The sequence below is a fragment of the Aptenodytes forsteri genome, unplaced genomic scaffold, assembly GCF_000699145.1.
Source record: "Aptenodytes forsteri isolate BGI_AS27 unplaced genomic scaffold, ASM69914v1 Scaffold35, whole genome shotgun sequence".
Taxonomy (NCBI): domain Eukaryota; kingdom Metazoa; phylum Chordata; class Aves; order Sphenisciformes; family Spheniscidae; genus Aptenodytes; species Aptenodytes forsteri.
The window spans coordinates 1,069,879-1,091,948 of NW_008795334.1; the positions used below are offsets into that span (position 1 = coordinate 1,069,879).

Genomic DNA, 22,070 nt, shown 5'->3' on the forward strand with positions numbered 1-22,070 from the left:
ATTTCAGCACTGAAAGCAAGACTTAATTTTTAGCATGTAATGCTTTGACTCTTTTTACATGGACAATCAGAAGTTGTTTATCATCATTTCCTTGGATGGTTTTATTTAAGAAATCCACATCTTATGTGGAAGATGCACATTTTTCAACATCTATTTGATCAGGTCAATAGACAACATATTCTAAGATTTTTTTTTTTTAAATGAAGATTGTTTAAATATGATCAATTGTATTTTGATTTATTACTGTATATTTACAATGCAATTTCCATATTTTTTTTCTAGCACAAGCAGAAGCATTATTGTAATGTGTATCATTATGGATTAGGTATAAACCCTCTATGATCACACTGAAGTTCATGAATCCACTCTTACATACAATTAATAAGGTTAGGATCTTACGCATTTCTGTGACAGACTGTGGTGGAGACTTGTTTATTCCGTCTTCCATTATATCTCAAAATCAAGTGTAGCTGTTTCTAAAATACTTCTATTAAATTATCAAGTGTAAAGTAGTTTCCAGCTAATACTGTAAATTTTCTCCACAGTCTGTCCTCAGTACTAATGTTTGTCATAATTTCAGATGTTTTAGTATTTGTATCCTCTATTAACCTTTTACTTCTGCACTTCGAGAAGCATTTATAAATTTTATTGGTGCTTCTCCACCAAGATCTTCATAGGCAATACACCATGCAGCAAAAACAGTTGTTCTATTGGCCTGATAGTACTTTCTGTCATGCTAACCCTAGTGTTTTGCAAGCAAAACGGATTACATCCTCTCAGAGCAGCTTGGTTATAATCTTCCTGAGTAAGCTCCTAAATTTGAGTCTTTGCCTTCACTGTTTTGCCCTTTTGGATTTGGAGGACACTTGTGTCGCAGTGTTCTCCAGCTGTAGTTTACACACAGAAGAATACCAACTGCCTGCAAAGCCTTCTTTCCGAGCCTTGTGCCCCCTGAAGGAATCCCACATCACGTGTTGATAAATTGAAATAATAGTCAGCTGCTGCTGGACTTGTCAGGACTGTTACCTCTTTGTTTAACCTCACTTTACTGCCCTTGTCAGAACACACTGTCCCAACTATGACCATTACTCACCTTGAATTTTCCTGTCAGGTTTTCTTCTAGGATCCAGTTTGCAAAGGGGACTCCTTGAATCGTGATTGCTTTTCTGGGCCCAGTTCAGGCATTTCTTCCAGCTAAAACTTCCTTCTTAGTTACATTACTAGGGTCCTGTTGCAGCCCTCCTTCCAGGAGAGAACCCTGTGCTACTACATTACCTTTAATTCTGCCTGCATACCGGCAACTGCTCTCCTCCTCCACCGCTCATCTCCACGTAGCCATGCATTCTCCAGGAAGACAGTCTCATCAATTTTGCTTTCCAGATGTTTATTGATGCCCAATTACATTTTAGGTTTCCATAGCAATGCGAGCCTGTGGGCCTGGTTTTAATTCAAACTAATAATATTTGGTTCTTTTTACCAGCAATAGCAGTTTCTGGAGAATAAGAGGATCTTAATTATTTTAGGAAACTATAATCTCTTACAGTGGAAGGACACAAACCTCTCAGATTTAATTCCATTTGGTTCTTGCTAGTTCAGTGTAAATTGAAATTTACAAAGCTGAAACAAAACACAAAATCACTTTCAGCATGTCTACATAGAAGCGTTCTTGTCACCTGACTTTTCTGAAAAGTTGGTGGAAAATCTTTTGTTGTGGCTTTTTTTTTTTTTAATTCATGTATGGAGTGGCTAGAAACTTTGTCAGTTGAGAAATAAGCGTAACAGCTTTTTATTTTTACTGTACAATATCAATGTGTTCTGCAGCTTAAAATTGGTGCCTTACAGTAAAACAATCCACTCAAGTAAAAATGAAAATATTCTACCTCTTTTGTTTCTGACCTGATTAAAATAGATTTTGAAAAAATTGTCATCAGACATTTTAATTAACATGTATTGTTTGTATAGTAATTTCAAACTCTTTTTGTCTTTGTCCATTTGTTTGGGTTTTGGTTTTTTCTTTTTTTTTTTTTTTTTTTTTTACTATCGCTTATTTTTCTGTTCTAATAATTTTCAAACTGGGATGTGTAGGTGGCAGTAGGGGAAGTAGTGAAAGTGACCAATGGGGAACATCTCCCAGCTGATCTCATCAGTCTGTCATCAAGGTTAGAATAAACTAGTTGCACAGGATACGTGTACGTGGGTCCTCATATACCAAATATGAAGAACACTGCCATGTTGATAATCTTTGCTTTGCTGTTCACCTTTCTTCAACAAAACCCACACATTTATAAAATTACAAAGGGTTTGGTGGATAAAAGTACAGATCATTAAAGTGTAAATACACAGTAACACTCCAAGAAATTAAAATTTATTTCAGTCCTCTGTTTTTACACTATCCCCATGAAATTTTATCAGACAAGTTGTCATTGAATAAACACACAGTAAAACACCAGGATAAATATGTTTAATTCCTTAGAGCAAATTAAGAAGAATATACATGTTTATACCAACCCACTGTTTTCAGCAAAGAATATAGTTTAATGTTGGTAGGACTGGTAGAGGACCCTCTGCACAAACTTGGATGTTGCACAGTCTCTGCTGCATGCACTGGCAAAAGCAGCGCTGTTCTTGTGTATTGTGACAAAACGCATGTTTCTTAGACACGTCAGCTTTATGCTATTGTCTGCACTGTTACTGCACTTTGTTTTTCCCTAACAAATCAATGGGCCTGCCTTGATCTAACTGTAGCTTATTTACTTTGGAGGTCACTGCTGTCTGCTACAGTAATTACAATTAAGCATGTGTCTCACTTGAAATGTCTTTGCTGCCTTAGTCTCTTTTAAAAGTGCTTCACAAAAATATTGTTTGTTTTTTACTATTAACTAATATAAATGCTAGAATTGTGATAATTTTTTATACCGATGATTCCATCCAAACGATCTAAACAGAAGTTATTTACATTTTTAGAAAAGTTTGCCAAGAAGAAAATGCTAGCCTGAAATGAATTTATGATAAATAATTATCACATTTTAATGCTTTTGCTTTACAAAAATGTTAGAATAAGCTGCAGAACTGTATCTTGCAAGCATTTTAAAACTAATTCGCTTATCAGTAGCCACTGTTGCATTAAGAAAGCAAAGTTTAAAAAACACTTGATGCTTGAATTTCATGCTAGAAAGAAGGAAAATATTAGAAGCTTTAAAGCGGTATAGAGAGTAAACATCTATTCTTTTAAGTTGTAAGGGATTTTTGTGACTCCTCTGGTCCTTTACAGGATCAAAACTTCTTTCTATCATAGATATAAGTAGTAGGTGTTCTGTCCTCATGTCCAGAAAATGGGAGCCGAGTGGAGTAATTCGGAAATCTTGACCTGTTAGACCTGTTCTTGTTTACTATCTACTTGCAGAAAAATAATCTTGTCCTTCTGTATCTCTCTTTTCCTAGTTAACACTTCTATAATGGTTGTAATATGTTTTAAAACCTAGAAGTATTTTACAAAATACTGCTGTGATATACATCAAAAAATTGTATTGAAAAAATAAAATGCCATAAGCCTTTTATCAGTATATGTCAAATAGATGGACTATTCAAGTAGTAATGTTCTACATAAACTTAAAACTTTTAATTTATAAAAAAAAAATTTAAATTGCATAGAGGACAGATATATTTCAAAAACTGTATTGTTATCCATAACTTAGACTTTTTTTTTAATAAGAGAACCCTTTACAAGAAAACTTGCATGTCTAAACTACTGCTGCCTACAGTAGTGGGCACTACGAATGCACTACATTTGTGCCTGTATCTTAGTCTGTGGTAAAAATGTAGAAAACTTACTATGTACAGCATTTTTAGCAGCATTTCATCGAAGAAGGTAGATTTTGGCAAACTTTTCTGGAAATGTAAAGTACTGTTGGTTTTACAGATTCGGCTATAAATTCTAGTTCTGAAGATTTGGTAAGGAAAAGAAAACGATTGTATAAATAGCTATTAAAAGATTACAGAAAGTTCATGGATTTTGACTTTATAATTTAAAATTAAGGATTTTTTTTTTCTTATTAGTGAACCACAAGCTATGTGCTACATCGAAACATCTAACTTAGATGGTGAGACAAACTTAAAAATTCGACAGGTAGGAATTTCATTTTTGAGAATATTGCTAATATTCTTTTAGTCTATTAACTGCTTATAAAAACATATTTTATGACATTAATGGCCATTTTAGAAGACTGAAATTTTAATGGTTTGAATAAAAAGCTGTGGGTTATTGACATCGTAAAAGTTTTTGTTCAATTAATTAAGCGGAAGGAACGAATGGTTACTCCTAAGCCATGCCTTGTACTTTGTTTTAGGATTTTTCTTTGGGAAAATAGGTGGAAAGATTTGTAGTTTGGGTATTGGTTTTGTTTTTGGAGGATAGATGAGGGAGAAGCCCTGCAGAAAGAAGCCAATAGTGCCAGTATTGGCCTTGAGGGGCAGGTAGGGAATAGCTGTTTTTGACTGAGTGTGCTGAATGCAGGGACATTCTTACTGAGTTATATGATTGGTTATCACCCTGTCTTCATCATGATGTTTTAAGATATCTGGGTGACTTTTTCACTGTCTGTAGCATCCAGCAGTGTGACAGCAAAGTGTAGCAGTCCCATTTTGTTCCCATAGGGATACTGGTTTTCTGCATTTGCACTATCAGATTTATAATACATAGATTTATATATTGGAAGGTGATTTTTAATGTCATGACAAACTAATTTTGTTTACAGGGTTTGCCACTAACATCAGACATAAAGGACATAGAAAGCTTGATGAGACTTTCAGGCAGAATTGAATGTGAGAGCCCAAACCGACATCTCTATGACTTTGTTGGAAACATCAGACTGGATGGGCATGGGTATGTAAATCCAAGGAAGATCATCTCAGTAGATTCAATCTAATGGTAGATAGCTATATGTTGTTAAACTACTCAAGTCAAAATACGAATAGTAAAGTCTTTATTCTGTTAAGACTAGAGAGGTAAAAAACTTTTCTGATGTATTCTTTATTAGACTTTATTCTTTAAAAAAACTTGAGGGGTAAAACCGTACTTCTAATGTCTACAACTTGAGTTCTTATACTAGTTGACCTTCATAAAGCAATAGCTATTAATAATAGAAGGCGGCGCTAAACAAAATCTAATAGTTCTGGAATAGGTACCTAGTAACTCGCTTCTTAAGCATCTCATTCCTTGCCTGTTAAGCTTCTGTTATAGAAGCTGAATAGAAGTAGTTTCTTGTCTGTTTTTTTTCTTGTTGTTTTCTTTTGTTTGTCTAAGCCTGGAGCGGAACCGAGTCCATCACTATATACCTCCAATTCTTCTAATTTGATAGCTGAAAGGCATTTAATACCTTAGCTTGCTGAAAGTATGTTTCTGTAAAAATAGACAGCCTCAGTGCAATTACAACATACATGCTTGTAAAACCGCTTCAAAAATTCTTAAAATACTTAAGTGCTTACCAAATATTGATATTTGGAGTTTTCTATGGGTTCAAACCAAACATGATGCATTAGGAGTATAAAATCCATTACTAGATCCAGAATTGTTGAGTCGTTCATTCCCAAAGATTTACAGGATTTCTTTTTTATTTGGTAGGCATTTATTTCTCCATATACAATATTATTCATGTTTGCGGTTTTAGACTGAGATATATATAGTACTAACTAATTATTAAATACTTTTTTTTTTTTTTTATATTCCATTTTTTATTTACTGATTTCTTACAGATGCATTCCGGGAGTTTTCAGTTGCAAGAGTGTGGATCTATTATAATTCCACTGTACTTGTCGTTAAGAAGAGAAAAACATTTACCTGTAATTCTTCTCTGAAGGTAATAGTTATAATAGATCCACACATGCATCCTTCCTCCTTGGCTAGATGGAAAAACATACTTTTCTTTTTAATCTAATTATTTAATTTTAAAATTTGATTTAAAAAAGAAACATTGAACGTGCTGATGGCTGTTATGCCTCAAGAATGTGTAGGAGCATGCCATCTGCTGGTCAAGCAATTTGTCATTTGAGAAATTCAGTTCTGGAATATTTTGGATATAGTTCCTGTGCAGTAGGTAGTTCCAAAAGTGTGGCTCTAATATAATATTTACCTTCAGTGAAAAAGAATTGCAGGTAAGTAACTCTTTTTGGATCCTGACCTTATTTCCAACCTGAAAAATCAGGGATGAGTTTTCTTTCTGCCCATATTAGAGGTAGCACAGATTCATCTAACTGGTATTTATTTATCCAGACCTTTTAAGACTGTCGTGGTTTAACCTCAGCCGGCAACTGAGCACCACACAACCGCTCACTCACTCTCCCCGCACCGGTGGGATGGGGGAGAGAATAGGAAGAGTAAAAGTGAAAACTCATGGGTTGGGATAAGAACGGTTTAATAGTTAAAATACTACTACTAATAATAATAAAAAGAATATACAAAGCAAGTGATGCACAATGCAATTGCTCACCACCCGCTGACCAATGCCCAGCCAGTCCCTGAGCAGCGGTGCCCCCAGCCAGCTTTCCCTCAGTTTATGTACTGAGCATGACGTCACATGGTATGGAATGTCCCTTTGGCCAGTTTGGGTCAGCTGTCCTGGCTGTGCCCCCTCCCAGCTTCTTGTGCACCTCCGGCCTTCTCAGTTGGCAGAGCATGGGAAGCTGAAAAGTCCTTGACTAGTGTAAGCACTACTTAACACACTGATGTTTTAGTTGTTGCTATCAACATTATTCTCATACTAAATCCAAAACACAGCACTGTACCAGCTTACTAGGAAGAAATTAACTCTATCCCAGCCAAAACCAGGACAAAGACCTTCCTACCAGATTATGTAGATCCGGCAGTTGTGATTTCCACTTTATGCACTACCATCTCAACATTTTTGCAAAAGCAATAGATGATGCTGAAAATGTATCTCCCTCTTCTTTGTTTCCCTTTAGATAACTCATTGGAGTGCCGTAAATGGTAAAATCTGGTTGACCTTTTCAGTCTTTTCTTTTTCCCTTCATGGGAGAGCAACTCAAAAAAAGAAAGGTTCTCTTTTTTTTGCTTTTGGATACTCGGTATTCAGGGAGGTAGAACTCCACTACAGTTATTTTGCCCTTTGGCTAAATCTGTGGACTAAGAGGCCAAAAACGTTTTCGTGGTATCCTCAGCTTTTGAGTGAGTTACCTCTTATCTCCAAAGTGTGCAGCTCTTTGTTATGCTCATGAACATACAGAAGCATGTCACTTGGTTTTAGTCAATGAAGACAATTAGCTAGAGAAAGGAGAAAAGTTCTTTAGCCTAGATAAATTTGAAATTATAATTAGATAATGGCTCAGAGAAAAAGGGTGAGCAAGTTAAAAACAAGATATTGGGCAGATACTTTAGGTCTGGATAACCAGTAAATGTTTTCCTGAAGACATTCTTAAGAAAATTTTTGGATAAGAGTGAAGTATGCTTGTTAAGAAAAACATTTTGGTATGTAAGCTTTCAAATGTGTCTTAGAAATTACTAGCTCTTAATATACCCTTGACAGCCCTGTCAGGAAAGTATGCTGAAAGGGTATTTCCCTATTGAGAACATCCCTTACTGAATACAACCCAAATATGTTGCTGAGGAGTCGTTAGTTGTGTAGCACACAAGAAGGATCAGATGAGTTGGAGCAGTTTTGAGAAGGCTGAGGCTGGGAAATAGAGACTTGAGAGCTCTGCCAAGTCATCGCACCGTCACCTCATTAGAGAGTGGAGTAAGATCACAATCTTGAGGATCAGTAGCATGACACCTGGCAGATCTGGGCTTTCTATGCCCTTTCTATGCTTTTCTATTTTGCTGTATGTTTTCATCTCCTTGGTCTGTGTACCATTTCTGCTGGAGACAACTCCCACTGACTGCAGTCCCAATTCTGTTCTGATTGTCTTCCCAGTAACAGACCCTTGAGGATAAATTTCTGTCCCAAGTTGGAGAAGGGTATTCATTTGAGAGCCAGTGTCATGATGGAAAAAAGAATCAATGGATCCTGCAATAGAAAGCACTTTACTGCATGTTCTTCACAGTTTTTAAGAAGGGAAAACAAAGAGGAAGATCAAGAAGTGGCAGGAAGAGTCTTAGAACTCACCTGACTTTTCAAGGAGTACAAGAATTAAGAGTGGAAGGTTTTGACTTCGGTCTTCCTAGACTCTCTTGTATTAGTAGATGGGACAGAAAGTCTTTTGGCATTCCAGAGAAGGTCCATAGTTGAAAAGGTTTCCAATTTGTTGGGGTGGGGGTGGGCTTGCATATAACCAGAGAAAGTTATTTTTCTTTCATCTTCTGACACATTCATGTTAGTGTTAATAGACTAAAAATATCTAATTATTCTTGGAATGACAGGTAATCCATTCCTTAACTGAAATGTCTAGATACTGTGCTGATGGATGGTCCAAAAGTCTTAGAATGATTCTGATCGAGGAATGCAAATAAGTAAATATAAGTGCAGAAGCAGTCTTTGATGGAAACAGGAGTCTCTCTTAATGAGTCTTGTGTAATTCAAACCCCAGCAGTTCCTTTCATACTTGAAAGGACATTTATTAATTTTGCCATGATATGAACACATCTCAAATACAAGAGCAGCACAGTTCAGATTTAGAAAGCAAGTAAATCTTAGTATGTTTTATATTTCAGCTTTCTTCTCCGATTCCTTCTTTTGATGACGTGCCTGCACCTAGAAATTATTTTCCATGGCAATATCATTCAGCATTTCAGTTGCTGAAGCATACTTAGTTGGTGAGGAGAATGATTGCTTAAACAGTCAGTATGCTCTGTGCTAGTTTCCTAGAAAGTAAGTGGACTAAGTTGCAGTGGGGTGGTGTTTGTTAGTTGTTTGGTTTTTATGGAAAAGCACTCAAATACTTTTCTAGATTAAATTTTTTTTTCTAGTTTCTGCAAGAACTGATTCCAAAAACCTGCCTGAATTTAAGACAGTTAAATGTTTCCAACGTCTTTTGAGGTTTTGTTGCTCATTTACTCAGTGCAGTTCTAAAAGAATAACACAAGTAAACTTACCTGGTTTTGCAATTTAAAGAAGGTGCAGGAAATGTTGTTGTGAATTTTAAATAGTTAATCACGTTCATAAAAGATATTTATTTCACTGTAAGAGTGGATTAAGTTGAGAGTTCAGAAAACTACTTCATTTGAAAATGGCTCTGGAAAATCAATTTTGTAAGAGTAGTTGAGTTTCTGCATACACTTAGGAAAAAGCTTCATAATCATAAATCACAGGAAAATTAGCCTTTGTTAGTTTCAGTATGTTTGCTTAGTAGTACCATATCTTTAGTGTCCATAGCCAAAACTAAGTCGTAAGTAATATTTTTGCAAACTTAAATTTTTGGACTTGCTTGTAACTGTCAAGTTTTCTCTCTGTCAATGCTCCCAAAAAGTTAACTATGAAAATCAGGTTCCTGGTATATTTACAATAATAATCTAAATTTTGAGAAATTAGTTTTAACAACTGCTGGTTACATTTATTCATTGACATTGATTTAGCCAAAACTAAGTCGTAAGTAATATTTTTGCAAACTTAAATTTTTGGACTTGCTTGTAACTGTCAAGTTTTCTCTCTGTCAATGCTCCCAAAAAGTTAACTATGAAAATCAGGTTCCTGGTATATTTACAATAATAATCTAAATTTTGAGAAATTAGTTTTAACAACTGCTGGTTACATTTATTCATTGACATTGATTGTTTTAATGCTAAAATATAAAACTCCTTCCTTCTAGTACTGTTCCATTGGGATCTGATCAGATTCTTCTACGAGGAGCTCAGTTGAGAAATACTCAGTGGGTTCATGGGATAGTTGTCTAGACGGGACATGACACAAAACTTATGCAGGTTTGTTACTTGGATTTTCTCTAAATTATCTGTTTTGTTACCTTATTATGCCGTTACACAGCACAGAAAATCCTTTCAGAAAACATGGCTGGATTCAATATAGTAGCTAAAATGTCAGTAATAGAGCATCCTTCTTATGAAGTAAAACCAATAAAAATAAAGCAATTTCTTGTTGTTATTAGTCAGCCACAAAGTAGTTTTTCCACTAGTAAGCATATTCGTTGATTCTATTTTGTAACTTGTGTTTTGAAAACTATTTCGTTAGCAAGTTGGATCACTATAGTTTGCCTGTTCATCTTTTTTTATTTTTGACTGCTCCTAAAACTGTCCTCTTGTGGAGCTTTCTTTCAAGTACAAAGGTAAGCATTCTTGTCAGAAAACAAAGTGAAACTTTATTTGCAAAATGAGAGGGAAGAGAACCATTCTCAGACTATGAAATTAATATTCCTAGTGCTCTTTGAAATACCAAAATTGAGATGCAGTTGTTGAGAAAAAAGAATGCTTTCAGATTGGTCATGCATGTCTCTTATTTATTGCTTTTCTGATTTGTAAAACAGTAATTTGAAAAAGTTTGATTGTTTGTATTAGCAATTGTCTTCTGTAGCACTGATAAGGTATGTGCACATTCATTTTTACTGTTTGCTGTTGCTGTTATGAGTGTTCTGTGTGATTGTTTAAACTGCTTGTGACCAAATCTAAAGGTCTAATTCATGGATTTATAAGCTGCTGCTTTTTTTTTCTTTCGAGTGAAACAGTTATGCCATTTATGATGGTGATGTATTTGGGAGAATATTTGGAAAAGGATGCAGTAACGTGCAATTTGAGAAGCGAGAACTGTGTGTACCTCTTCTAATATTTAATAGCCACTGTGGTTTTTGTCTTTTGCAGAATTCAACAAGTCCACCTCTTAAAATGTCTAATGTGGAACGAATTACGAATATTCAGATTTTGATTCTGTTCTGCATCCTTATTGCCATGTCTTTGATCTGCTCTATTGGTTCAGCTATATGGAATCGAAAGCATACTGGAAGAGACTGGTATCTTGATCTAAACTGTAAGATGTAAAATAATATATTAATATTTTAGTGTTCAGTTGTCTTTCATATCTGGAAAGGAGGATGATTACCATCCTTTACACAGTGTGTTTTTTTTTTAATCAGTCTTTCTTTATTGGTTGTTGACCAAAGTCATTAGACTAGGTATATCACAGCAAGTATAATATTTACCTTTCTGTGCCATCTGAGCTCTTGCTAAATTCAGGAAGGGGAGCTTTGTTGTTTGCCTCTACATCTTTCAGCCTCTACATCTCTGCAGCTCAGCAAGGTCTGTATCAGCATTCCACTGGCATAAACAGTCAGCTTCCTAGACGTCAGACTAAAGCCATTTTCGGCTATTACCGATGGATTACATTTGAAGCTGCAGTGACTTTTCTGAATTTTTAAACTCCTTCATCCCAGGAAATGATGCTGTGGCTTTATAATTTTTACTATACAGGGATCTAACTAATTATTGGCTGCCAACATCAGATCTTAGCAGACTGCTCCTAAAGAAGATAAAACAGGCACAAAAGATCTCATCTAACATACTATACTGGGCAGCTGTACTCAGGGTGAATGCAAGGCAATGTGATGGTATGTGGGCCTTCATGGCAGCATGCAACATATTGACATAATTTGACCCTCAATGAGGGAACTAGGTTTAAAGGAAGTTCTCATAAATATATTTTGTGGTCAATTATTCATGTTTTCAGAATTTCTTATGGTGAGTCTAGAGCCTTCTTTACTTAGGCAGTAGAACCAGAACTAGGCTTTCTGCTCCTGAAACAACAGTCTTGAATACAAAGCTGCTGAATGTAGTCATCAAAGTAGGGATTATGGGGTGGTTTGGTCAGTTCTAAAAGAAAAATCTTTAGGCACTCTCCTAAAGTTTCTGTTGAACAAAACAGTTGTCTGCATTTATGATGAAATTTTGTTTATTGAGAACCTTGCTTCTCTTCTTTTTCATGCTGAGGAAGAAACTTTTTTTTTTTTTAAAAAGAAAGAAACTTAACTTTCATATTTCCATCGTGAGGTGGAAAAAAGTGAAATCTTTACTGGAATATTGACAATTTCCAGTAATAAAAAAGGATGGCATTGGATGTGCTTCATCATTTGTTATTTTTCATCTGATTCTTCTTTTCAGTGCATTTTTTTTTTTTCTTTTCTGGGAAATGTAAAAGTTTTCAGAATATGGTGGTTAGCACAGTAGTGAAGCAGTTCAGAAGCTTTTGGTTTTATTCCTGAAAAAAGAAACATGAAATAGCGGCCATTGATATTTTGTGTGTTCAAGTGATTATCCTTGTCAGTTTGTGTTCTGATCTATGCCCCATGATTAAATGAAATTGTGTTGGGTTTTGTAAGGTGTGCCCTTTAAGGCTGCATTCAGCTCAGTTGTTCTTGTACTAGGTACTTTTAATATATAAGAAGCAATTTATTCCCCTTTCCCTTTAGTTATTGAATTTTTATGTGGTAGTGAAACAGGTTCCCAGCAGTGCCCCATATTTCTGAATCCTCTTAATATTAAGTTAGAACAATCTGTCTGTGGATGATAAAAAAAGTGTTAATGTTAACAATAAATATCTGAATAGTATTTTATTTACAGGTAGCAATAGGTATCAAACTTCATTTAATCTTGGTAGTCATTATTGAAAATATCAATGTTATGGTTTATATTAGCTCTCTGCTCTTTTAGGCTGGTACTTCATTTGATGCTGGAATTGGTATTAATGAAAGTATCCAAAACCTGCTCTCTTTTATCTTAGAGTAACAACCAGATCCACATTCCATAGGCAGTGGAAACCTGTCTGAGGCTGTTTTTCTTTGACAGATCTTTGAATACAGACAGGCAGGCTACATCTTTTACCCTTTTGCTGTACTGGAGAGCAGACTGCTATTCCCCATTCGCATCCTCTCTGAGGTGCTGCTACTAGAGTTATCTAAAACTTTAAAAGGAAAAAGTAGTATAAAACTACTTGTTATATATGTTAATATTCACATTTCCAGTTCTTTCAGAGCTTTCATTAAACTCTCTAATTTCGTCTTTCTCCACATGGTGTGAATTTACCTTTTTCATAGTATTTTGCTGGGTTGGGGGGGGGGAATAGGAAGGCGTGAGGGTGGATAGAGGAAAAAATTCATTCCACTACACATTTCCCCCTTTAAAAATATAAAACTCTCAAATTCAGAGTTTAGAGTGTGGTTGCTATGTATAGATATTCCCAGGTTATGATCTTAAAATGTAGCAAAAGAGGGAATGGCTGGTAAGTTTGCTTTTCAGAAATTGGAGAAGATGGCAAAGATCTCTAAATTTGAACTGCACTTTATAATAGTGATGCTGAACTCTTATGAAGATCATATTTATAGGTAAGTGATATTGTAATTAATTCTCAAGTTTCTTCTTAGACACAGATCATTTTAAAAATCAGCAGTTAATGCAATACTGTGAATACACTGTATATACATACTTTTAAGTATGGTCTTAAATTTTTTTTTTTTTTATTTGCTTTGGTTTTTGGCAGATGGTGGAGCAAGCAACTTTGGATTGAATTTCTTGACTTTCATCATTCTCTTCAATAATCTTATTCCAATCAGTTTGTTGGTTACACTTGAAGTTGTTAAATTTATCCAGGCATATTTCATAAATTGGGTAAATATTATTATTTTTACAATATGCATTGACTTCTAAAATCCAGTGGTTTACAAGTGAGTGAAATGATTGATTGCTTGTCTATGTATACATTTTTTTCAGACTTTTTCTTAATGTAAATACTTAAGTATGCTGTTTTGTTTATTATAATTCTGGAATCTGAGAAGGTAATAATAAATGGGTTTATTTAGTGCTTTTATACCTGCACCAAATTGCTTTTTGGAACATGTTTTTATGTGCTTTGTACTTTCTCATTATTAATATTCAGGTATCAGTTTCATCCAGAATGATCATAAGTGTTTTGCAGTCCAGTGGAGTTTTGTCCAGTTTCACTTCTTCTTTCTAAGCATAGCCCATGTTTTGGTTTTCTCGGTATTTTGCTGAGATACCCACCACCACCATAGTTTAATGGGGGTTTTTTGTACAAAGCCAGTGGCTGTTAGTATTATCTCTTACAAGATATATATAAAGATCATTTTGGCACCCTTCAATTTTTTTTCTTAATGAATTAATGAGGGAAAAGAAGGGTTTACTCTGTTTGGGGTGGGGGTGAGATATTCTCCTTGAAACCATGTAAGTGCTTTTAATAGCATGCCTTCAATTTTTCCATTTTTTCCAAATGTAGATTAATCATAGCATGCCTTCAATTTTTCCATTTTTTCCAAATGTAGATTAATCATACCATTCTGAACTCTTTAATCTGATTTCTTGATCAAATGTCAGAAATAGATTTGTGTGTGTGAGATTTGATGTCATACAGATACAGATAAAAGTGTGTGTGAAGTAGCAGGTGAAGCGTATCCTTTATTTTAAAAGTTAAATCTTTTTGTGAGCAGTTTGCTGGTTTTGATTTCTTCATTTCTTTTGTGCTATAGAACAAATCGTTGACAAATAAGAGAATGCAAAGAAATTCTTCCTTGATGTTTTGTATTCTAAAATAAATATTCAACAAAGGCTCACCCATTTTGAATGTGTAGATTGGCAACTGTTTATACAACAAATCTGAAAGACTTTTAACTTCTGTTCACCCCCCATTTCACGTCACGAGGGATTAGTTGTTTTTAATTTATCTTAATAAATGTCCAGAGTCCCAGATTATCTTAAACGTTATCTTTGTGTGTGTGCATATCATATTGGTATAGAGAAGTTTGTCGTCTGCAATCTATTGCACTACATTGCCATACTTCACAATGTTTTAATCTTTTACTGAATTTAAAAATAAACTCTGATTATTATTTTTTTTAACAAGTTAAAAAAAAAAAACACACACACAAAAAACCCACCACTTATGATGTACCTTACATTTATTGTGTACTCTTAAATTTATCTTAATGTTTTTATCTCAAGGTATATTTATCTTGCTGTTTAGAAATGACTGGTTGTGCATACAGTATAAATCGCTAAGCCTGACATCTCTCTAAGTGTTACAATGTAGTATTTCTGCTTGTCGCTAAATCTATTTTAGATGCATGGGTACAATAGTTTTTCAATAATACAGATCACGGGAAATAATCAGAGTAAAATCTCAAAAGAATCATACAGATTTTTGTTTTAAAGAGGAAATCTAATTTCTTCTGGGGACTCTTGGAAGTGATCTGATTGTGTCTGTGGCTTCCCATGTTGAAATAATCATAAGTAGATAACTTATATTCATGTTTGGTCTGCTCTTCTACACTTACCTTTTCTATTTACGTACTGGATTTTTTGTAATAAGTTATGGAAGACTAATTTTTAAATATATATACTTTTTTTTATCTGTAGGACATAGACATGCACTATGAACCTACAGACACTGCTGCGATGGCTCGTACTTCCAATCTCAATGAAGAACTTGGACAGGTAGAAAGAACTCTAACTCTGTGTGTGAAATTATTCATGTGGTTTTACAATCTAAAATATTAAAATAATGTGAGGATTTATTTAAAAAAACTTACATTCTTGCCTTAGTCTTTTTTTGCTTATTTCTATTTTCTTCAATTTGTCAGATATTTTTAAAAACACTTTGCAATATGTGAGAGTTAAATTTTTGAAACCAGTATTGAATGAACAAACTCTGCTTTATGTATCAATGTGTATGTGGTAATCACAGGTTGAATTATTAAAATAATGTGAGGATTTATTTAAAAAAACTTACATTCTTGCCTTAGTCTTTTTTTGCTTATTTCTATTTTCTTCAATTTGTCAGATATTTTTAAAAACACTTTGCAATATGTGAGAGTTAAATTTTTGAAACCAGTATTGAATGAACAAACTCTGCTTTATGTATCAATGTGTATGTGGTAATCACAGGTTGAAGTATATCATTAAAGTTACAAAATCGGAGGAATTCTGAGCATTAAGGCTGTCTGTGGAACAAAAATTTAGTCTCTGTATATACACTATGATAGTGTGCATCCTTAGTATGTCTTTTTTTTTTTTTTTTCCCCACACGCTCTGCCTTGCTCAGAAGAGACAGTGGGTATGCTCTAGGACTGAATCATGGTTGTGTACATTCCCTTTTATTTTTGCCACTAAAGATTGGAAGTGGTGAATGGAACAAGGGCTCACAGCTGAATTAAGCCCTGGAAATTTGGGCTTAATTCTTCAGTTTGCTTTAGAGTCCTCTTTTAATACTATAAAATCAGTTAGGCTTTTCACAAGAGATCACTCATTGTATGTTCTTCATTTTGTGGAAGTATGACTTTGTAGGAAGTGTGTCTGGGGCACAGGGCATGCTTCCAGAAGCACTACACGTTGTATTTCCTGTTTCAGCCAATTGTATTTGCAGTCTTGCTTTAAAAATATGCTAAACATTATGCTTTCTGTTACACTGACTGATGATGGTAAACGGATTCTGTGGAAAAGAATACTATGTGCTTGTTTAATTGAACTGTATTATATGCACAAGTATACATATTCTTGCATTTCCTAACCTAGAAGTTTTCATAATTAATTCTTTAGTTTATTGTATTGGAATGTAAAAGTTGTTTTTAGCTTTACAAGAACAATAAATAATAACTTAATTTTAGCCGTGTAGCAAACAAGTTTTAGGGACTAATACTTAAGTGATCTGCCTTTTAGGAAAACAGTAGTTGCAGGTTAACATGTTCTAACATTGGTCTACATAGAGGAGGACAGGGCCTTCGCCTAGTGGGTTTAAGAAGTACGTGCAGATAGCAGAAAATTTGATTCTCTTCCTGGCCTTAAAGGGAAGTACAATCTCCTCTAGTGGGGAAGAGGCTCTGTTGAATCTTAGCTCTACTTCTGTCTCATTTTACACAATCCATCTGTTTTTTTCTCTCTGCAGTTAGCTTGCTATTCACATTCCCAGACACATTCCCTCTTTTTGACTTTGACAGTTCTTGTCTTCATTTCTTATGTTTCTCATCAAAGTCTCCTTCACCACCAAGATCTAGCCAGAGTTTTTGGGATCTCCACTTTCACTTTTTTGACAGATTCTTAATTTGAGCAGATTTTTGTAGGGAGACCAAAGGAGACTCTGCTAACAAAAAGAGCAAGTGTATTCTCTGAAGTACAAGGGCTGCACATAATGAAGAGATTTCCCCCAACAGATCTCCAGGTTTTAAGAAAGGTGAAACTTTGGTGTTGGAGAAAAAGGTTGAGTTTTCTTGCCTGCAATTCCTGCTTTCCTATTCTGCCCACACAAAAAAAATACAGTTTGAGGCATAAACCTGGCATGGAAAATTTCTTCTAACTGCTGATTTGGCTAAGTTATAATCCCTCAGAAACAGAATCTTTACATAGGAGATGCTGAGTAAATTTTACTAATACATAGCCTTATTAGGTCCATCTATAATGCAGTTAATTCCTAACTAAGAATACTGTGATTTTTTTTTTTAATGAGAAATAAATTTTAATTAATTAAAATTTGAGTTTACCTTTGACTAATAGAGCCTTTGTTTCATCACAGACCACTTCATTTCTTCATATATTAACTTTTTTCTTAAGATTAGGTTTGAACTAAATTTAAATATATCACAGATACATGTATTTCAGCTTCAATTTTTAAAATACTTTAACTAGTAGTTTCTGGAGAGGAAGGGTTTATGATGTTAGGGAAATAGGAGACCTGGAGTAGGTAGAAAGGAACGTATTTCTTCTATTCCTGCAACTTGGCATTTCTGAACTGTCGGGTTTTTACTAATGTTTTGGCTTTAAGAAGATATTTCTATGTCAAAAAGAGGGGTTTAGAAATGCATATAGATACTTCTCTTTTACCGTATTGCTTCCTGTCAGAAATGGCATATTTTCCTAGCAAAGCCATTGGTCTTCACTAGTTTCTTATATTTCAACAATAAGTAGAGTGAGGGACAGTTAAGTATACCACCATGCACTGAAGCAAGCTTAAGCTTCCTGACATCTCAGTTGATTGCCATGTTTGGAAATGGGTATCACGACTGTGCATCTGCCATGTTTATGTACTGCATTTTTTCTTGTTTATAAACCATGAAGATTGCAGAACTGGTAAAAATATTTAGTGTGTTGATAGTCATGAATTGTACTAGATCTGTAAATAACTGCTGAATGTTAATGAATAATTAATTTTGTCATTCATTTAGGTCAAATACATATTTTCTGACAAAACGGGTACCCTGACATGCAATGTCATGCAATTTAAGAAGTGTACTGTAGCAGGAGTTGCTTATGGGTAGGCATTTTTATATACTTTTCTTTATCTGTGTGCCTTTCTTTTCCTCTGCCTTTGCATATGTATCCATGCATTAATACTACAGTTAAAATAAACTTATGCCTGGCAATATATACAACTAGGAGTCAATTTGTTTGTGACTATGAAAAGTTACTTATAAGAGGTATCATCACTTCAGTAATGACATCTCTTTTTGCAGAGAGGAACAAAAATAAAGTTTAGATATCAAAGGCTTACTGCTGTAACGCAACTTCAGTATGCATGTTTTTTCTATCACTCAGTCTGTTTAATGTTGTTACTAAAAAAGTCTTCCCTCATACTTGCAAAAACTTATATCATTGTCCGTGCTTCATATTTTATGTAGGCACATGCTCTTGCACTAAATAATATGCAGGATAAACAAGCATTTGAATTACAGTGCTGTAGCATGAACTACAGTACTGTAGCCACCTTCCAAGTGGCTTCTATGAATACTGTTATAGTGGCATAACTCCAAATATCAATGTTGCTATTAAGAAATCTCTCCAAATAAATGCAAACAAAGCATTTTATTATTTCTTTGTCAGCAGGTGCAGCCAGCTCCTGCAAGAGTTTGTAAAAGTCTCAAACTTCTAAGACTGTTTACTTGAAAAAAAATCATTAGAGCAATAAATAGAGCAGAAGCACCTACGTTGTAAATGCCAGTGTGGCTTACTAGTATGTGAGATGCTGGACCTGGGCTGATCTCAGAGCATTCAGTAGCAAATAATTAGACACCTCTAGAACTGGGCAGAGACCAGGCAGAGGTTATTAAATTAAGTGTTGGGCTTGTGCTAAAGGTGATGATTTGGCTTTTGTGGCTTTGTCATTTGGATGCCTTTGAAAATCCTAATTTTCAGGAGTATAATCTAGGCTTTCTGTTTTGAAAAAACTTAGATCCTTTATGCATTAACCATACTGATGATTTTTTAATTAACAGTTGTAATAAAATGTTTAGTTCTAACCCTGATATTTCAAATATGTATGTAAATGGGTGTGTATATATATTGGGCTCAATTTCAACCACGAGCTAATTTTATGACTTCAGAGAAACTGCTCTGAGCTAATTATTTTCACATTCTTTGTATAGCAGTTTTTTAAGATAAAAAATACATTAATGGTAGTGGCACTTAAAATCAGTATTTGATACTTGGTTCATTGTATATCTTCATCTGAAGTTGGTAGAGCACATATTCTAAAATTTCTCCTTTATGAAACCAAGGTGTGAATTTATTTTTTTAGAAAAAATTATCTGATTTTTCTTGCTATGCTTTCCAGCTCCCATCCACCCCATTTTGAAAAGACATAGACCGGTTTTCTGATTAGCATCACTGTTTAGAAAGCAGTTTCTCTTTACAGTGAATAGCCATTACAGCATCTCTCATAGCTACTCGGAGAAGAGAGTCACTCTTGTCTTTCTGTATTGATGCAAATAAGAAGTTGGGAACACAGAAAAGGGTAAAAGTGACTGTTCCATCTCCCATGCCTCTTCTTTCTGAGTGTGTTGTAAATTGTGATATGTTTAAACCTGTGTCACCACAGGGCGGAGTCCTTCGTGTGCTATGGCTAGCTTTGTTCATCAGCATTTTGTGAACTCAGCCAGACAAGCTGCATTAGCATGGCTTCAGATAATTTAAAAACTGCCTTTTGTTTAATGAGAAACTGTAACAATGTATATATATACTGAAATATAAAGCAAGATTTGTAAAGAGGGCAAATGCCTTTATATCTGCTGGTATAAGTTAGTAAGTAGCCAAGCTTTCAATTGAAAAAAAATTATCATTTATAGGTTATGAAGCCTCAAGAGAAACATCATACTTTTGCAATATTTTATTGTTGTCTAGGCACTAGCAAAATACTCGGTTGAAATACCTTCAAAACTTTTTTTAGTAATTTAATTTCATTAACTAACTTCTTTTTTTATACATGATCAAATTTTTTAGCCTTTGTGATTCTTTTTCCTCTCCCTGTTTTTCTGTTCTTCCCTTACTTCTTGTGCAGCCATTGCCCTGAGCCTGAGGATTATAGTGTTCCTTCAGATGATTGGTAAGCTTTAAAAATCATTTAGCATGTGGTGTTTGAAGATTCAAGCTTAAAAACAGTGAGTGAGATTTTTAGAAATCATTTAGAGCTAAATGTGAGATATTTTACTCAAAAGTTATTTTAGCTTCAAACTGATGCAGAGTCTTACACAAATTTATGCCATCAGAATTCTTCGGCATTAGGTTGTGTACTCTGGAATAGAATTGCTAGTAGGGTCACTGAGGTATAGTACAGTTATTCTACTGACAATCCTGTACAATTCAGAATTGCTTATTGGAGGGAAAGTTTTGTCATTTATTAAGATAGTTGGTATTACGGTAACTTTGATCACATTTTTCTACTGTTACTTAGTAATAGGTTAGTAATAATCTCTAATACATTTGAAAAAAAATCCTTATTTGAGAGTGAAAAATATGTAATATGTTGTTACTAATATTTTACTTCCCACAGATAGTTTTAGAGTGTTAGTACTACCTAATTCTTAACTGAAACTGAGATTAAAGCACCCAAATACACTTGGGGCCATCATTAATCTCTTAACGGGGACCTCAGGAAAGACTAAGTCCTGACTTCCTTTCTGCTGCCACCTGTGTGATGCCTTGTACTTCTTCATCATTCTTTCTTAAACTAAGTATTTGCAATAGCATTCAAAATAAGCTCAGATAGATCGGGGAAAAATGTCATTTACAGTCTTTAAATTATCACTGTTGTATTTGTTGAAAGTCACAGCAAGATATGTCACACAACTGTAAAATGTTGTCTCCTTACGTTTAAAAAGTTTGAAGGAAAAAAAACTTGCTTTGCTAGATTAGAATTAATAATTCTTTCTTTAGATTAAAAAAGGAAAATTCCCCCCCACATACACATAAAAAGTGGCACACATGCACACCCCAAAATCTTACCTGACTTGAATATCCTCATTTGATGTAGCAGCAAGATGTTTCTTACAAAGATGTACAAGTGTGCTTATTTAAAAAGTTTGAAGGAAAAAAAACTTGCTTTGCTAGATTAGAATTAATAATTCTTTCTTTAGATTAAAAAAGGAAAATTCCCCCCCACATACACATAAAAAGTGGCACACATGCACACCCCAAAATCTTACCTGACTTGAATATCCTCATTTGATGTAGCAGCAAGATGTTTCTTACAAAGATGTACAAGTGTGCTTAACTGTGCACAAGTGAGTGGTTTCATTAAAATAATGCAATACTTAAGTGAAATTAAGCATGCTTCCTTATGACGATATTTATGAAATAAGACTGTTCTTGACTAATACACATCAAAATCTTTATAAGCACATCTGAAATGGATAAACAGATGCCTGAACAGTAGTTAAAAAAAACCCAACAGTACTTCCCTTTGATAAGTGATGAACATCTTGTAAATACTTACGAAATAAGATACTTAAGAAATTTTTTTTTGTAAATCTATTGTAATTAATAGAATCTGTTTATGACAGTAACATTTCTAGTCCTAAAATAACTAATGTACTGAATTCCAAATCTTCTAAGTCTTTATTTTTTGTATTAGAAAGAATTATTTTCCAGTTTGACACAACATATACCTGCAAATATTTTCCCTTTTTATAGCATTGAGAATCTGGAAAATATGTTGAAGTCTTCCTGTGAGGAAGCTTTAAGCAAACAAGGCTTAAACCTTAGACTCTAAACAAATTTAATGTATCTGAAGTTGTTAACATTTGGCACTTCAAGATCCATCTACTTTACGTTTAAAAAAAAAAGTCTTGGTGAATGAGGATGCTTTGAATTTCTCACTTTCATAATAGGGTTTTAGAAAAAGTAGTCCTTG

At 34.4% G+C, this 22,070-nt stretch overlaps 1 protein-coding gene across 1 annotated transcript in view; it reads left to right on the forward strand.

The window, feature by feature from the left end:
- The window catches only part of ATP8A1 (ATPase phospholipid transporting 8A1), a 113,821-nt gene that overhangs the window by 16,787 nt on the left and 74,964 nt on the right, over nucleotides 1–22,070 (forward strand). Inside the window, 9 exon segments of the mRNA XM_009280163.1 lie at nucleotides 2,086–2,159; nucleotides 4,057–4,126; nucleotides 4,755–4,882; nucleotides 9,757–9,868; nucleotides 10,757–10,922; nucleotides 13,425–13,552; nucleotides 15,314–15,391; nucleotides 18,112–18,200; nucleotides 20,220–20,264. Of these exon segments, the coding sequence (XP_009278438.1) occupies nucleotides 2,086–2,159; nucleotides 4,057–4,126; nucleotides 4,755–4,882; nucleotides 9,757–9,868; nucleotides 10,757–10,922; nucleotides 13,425–13,552; nucleotides 15,314–15,391; nucleotides 18,112–18,200; nucleotides 20,220–20,264 (890 nt within the window).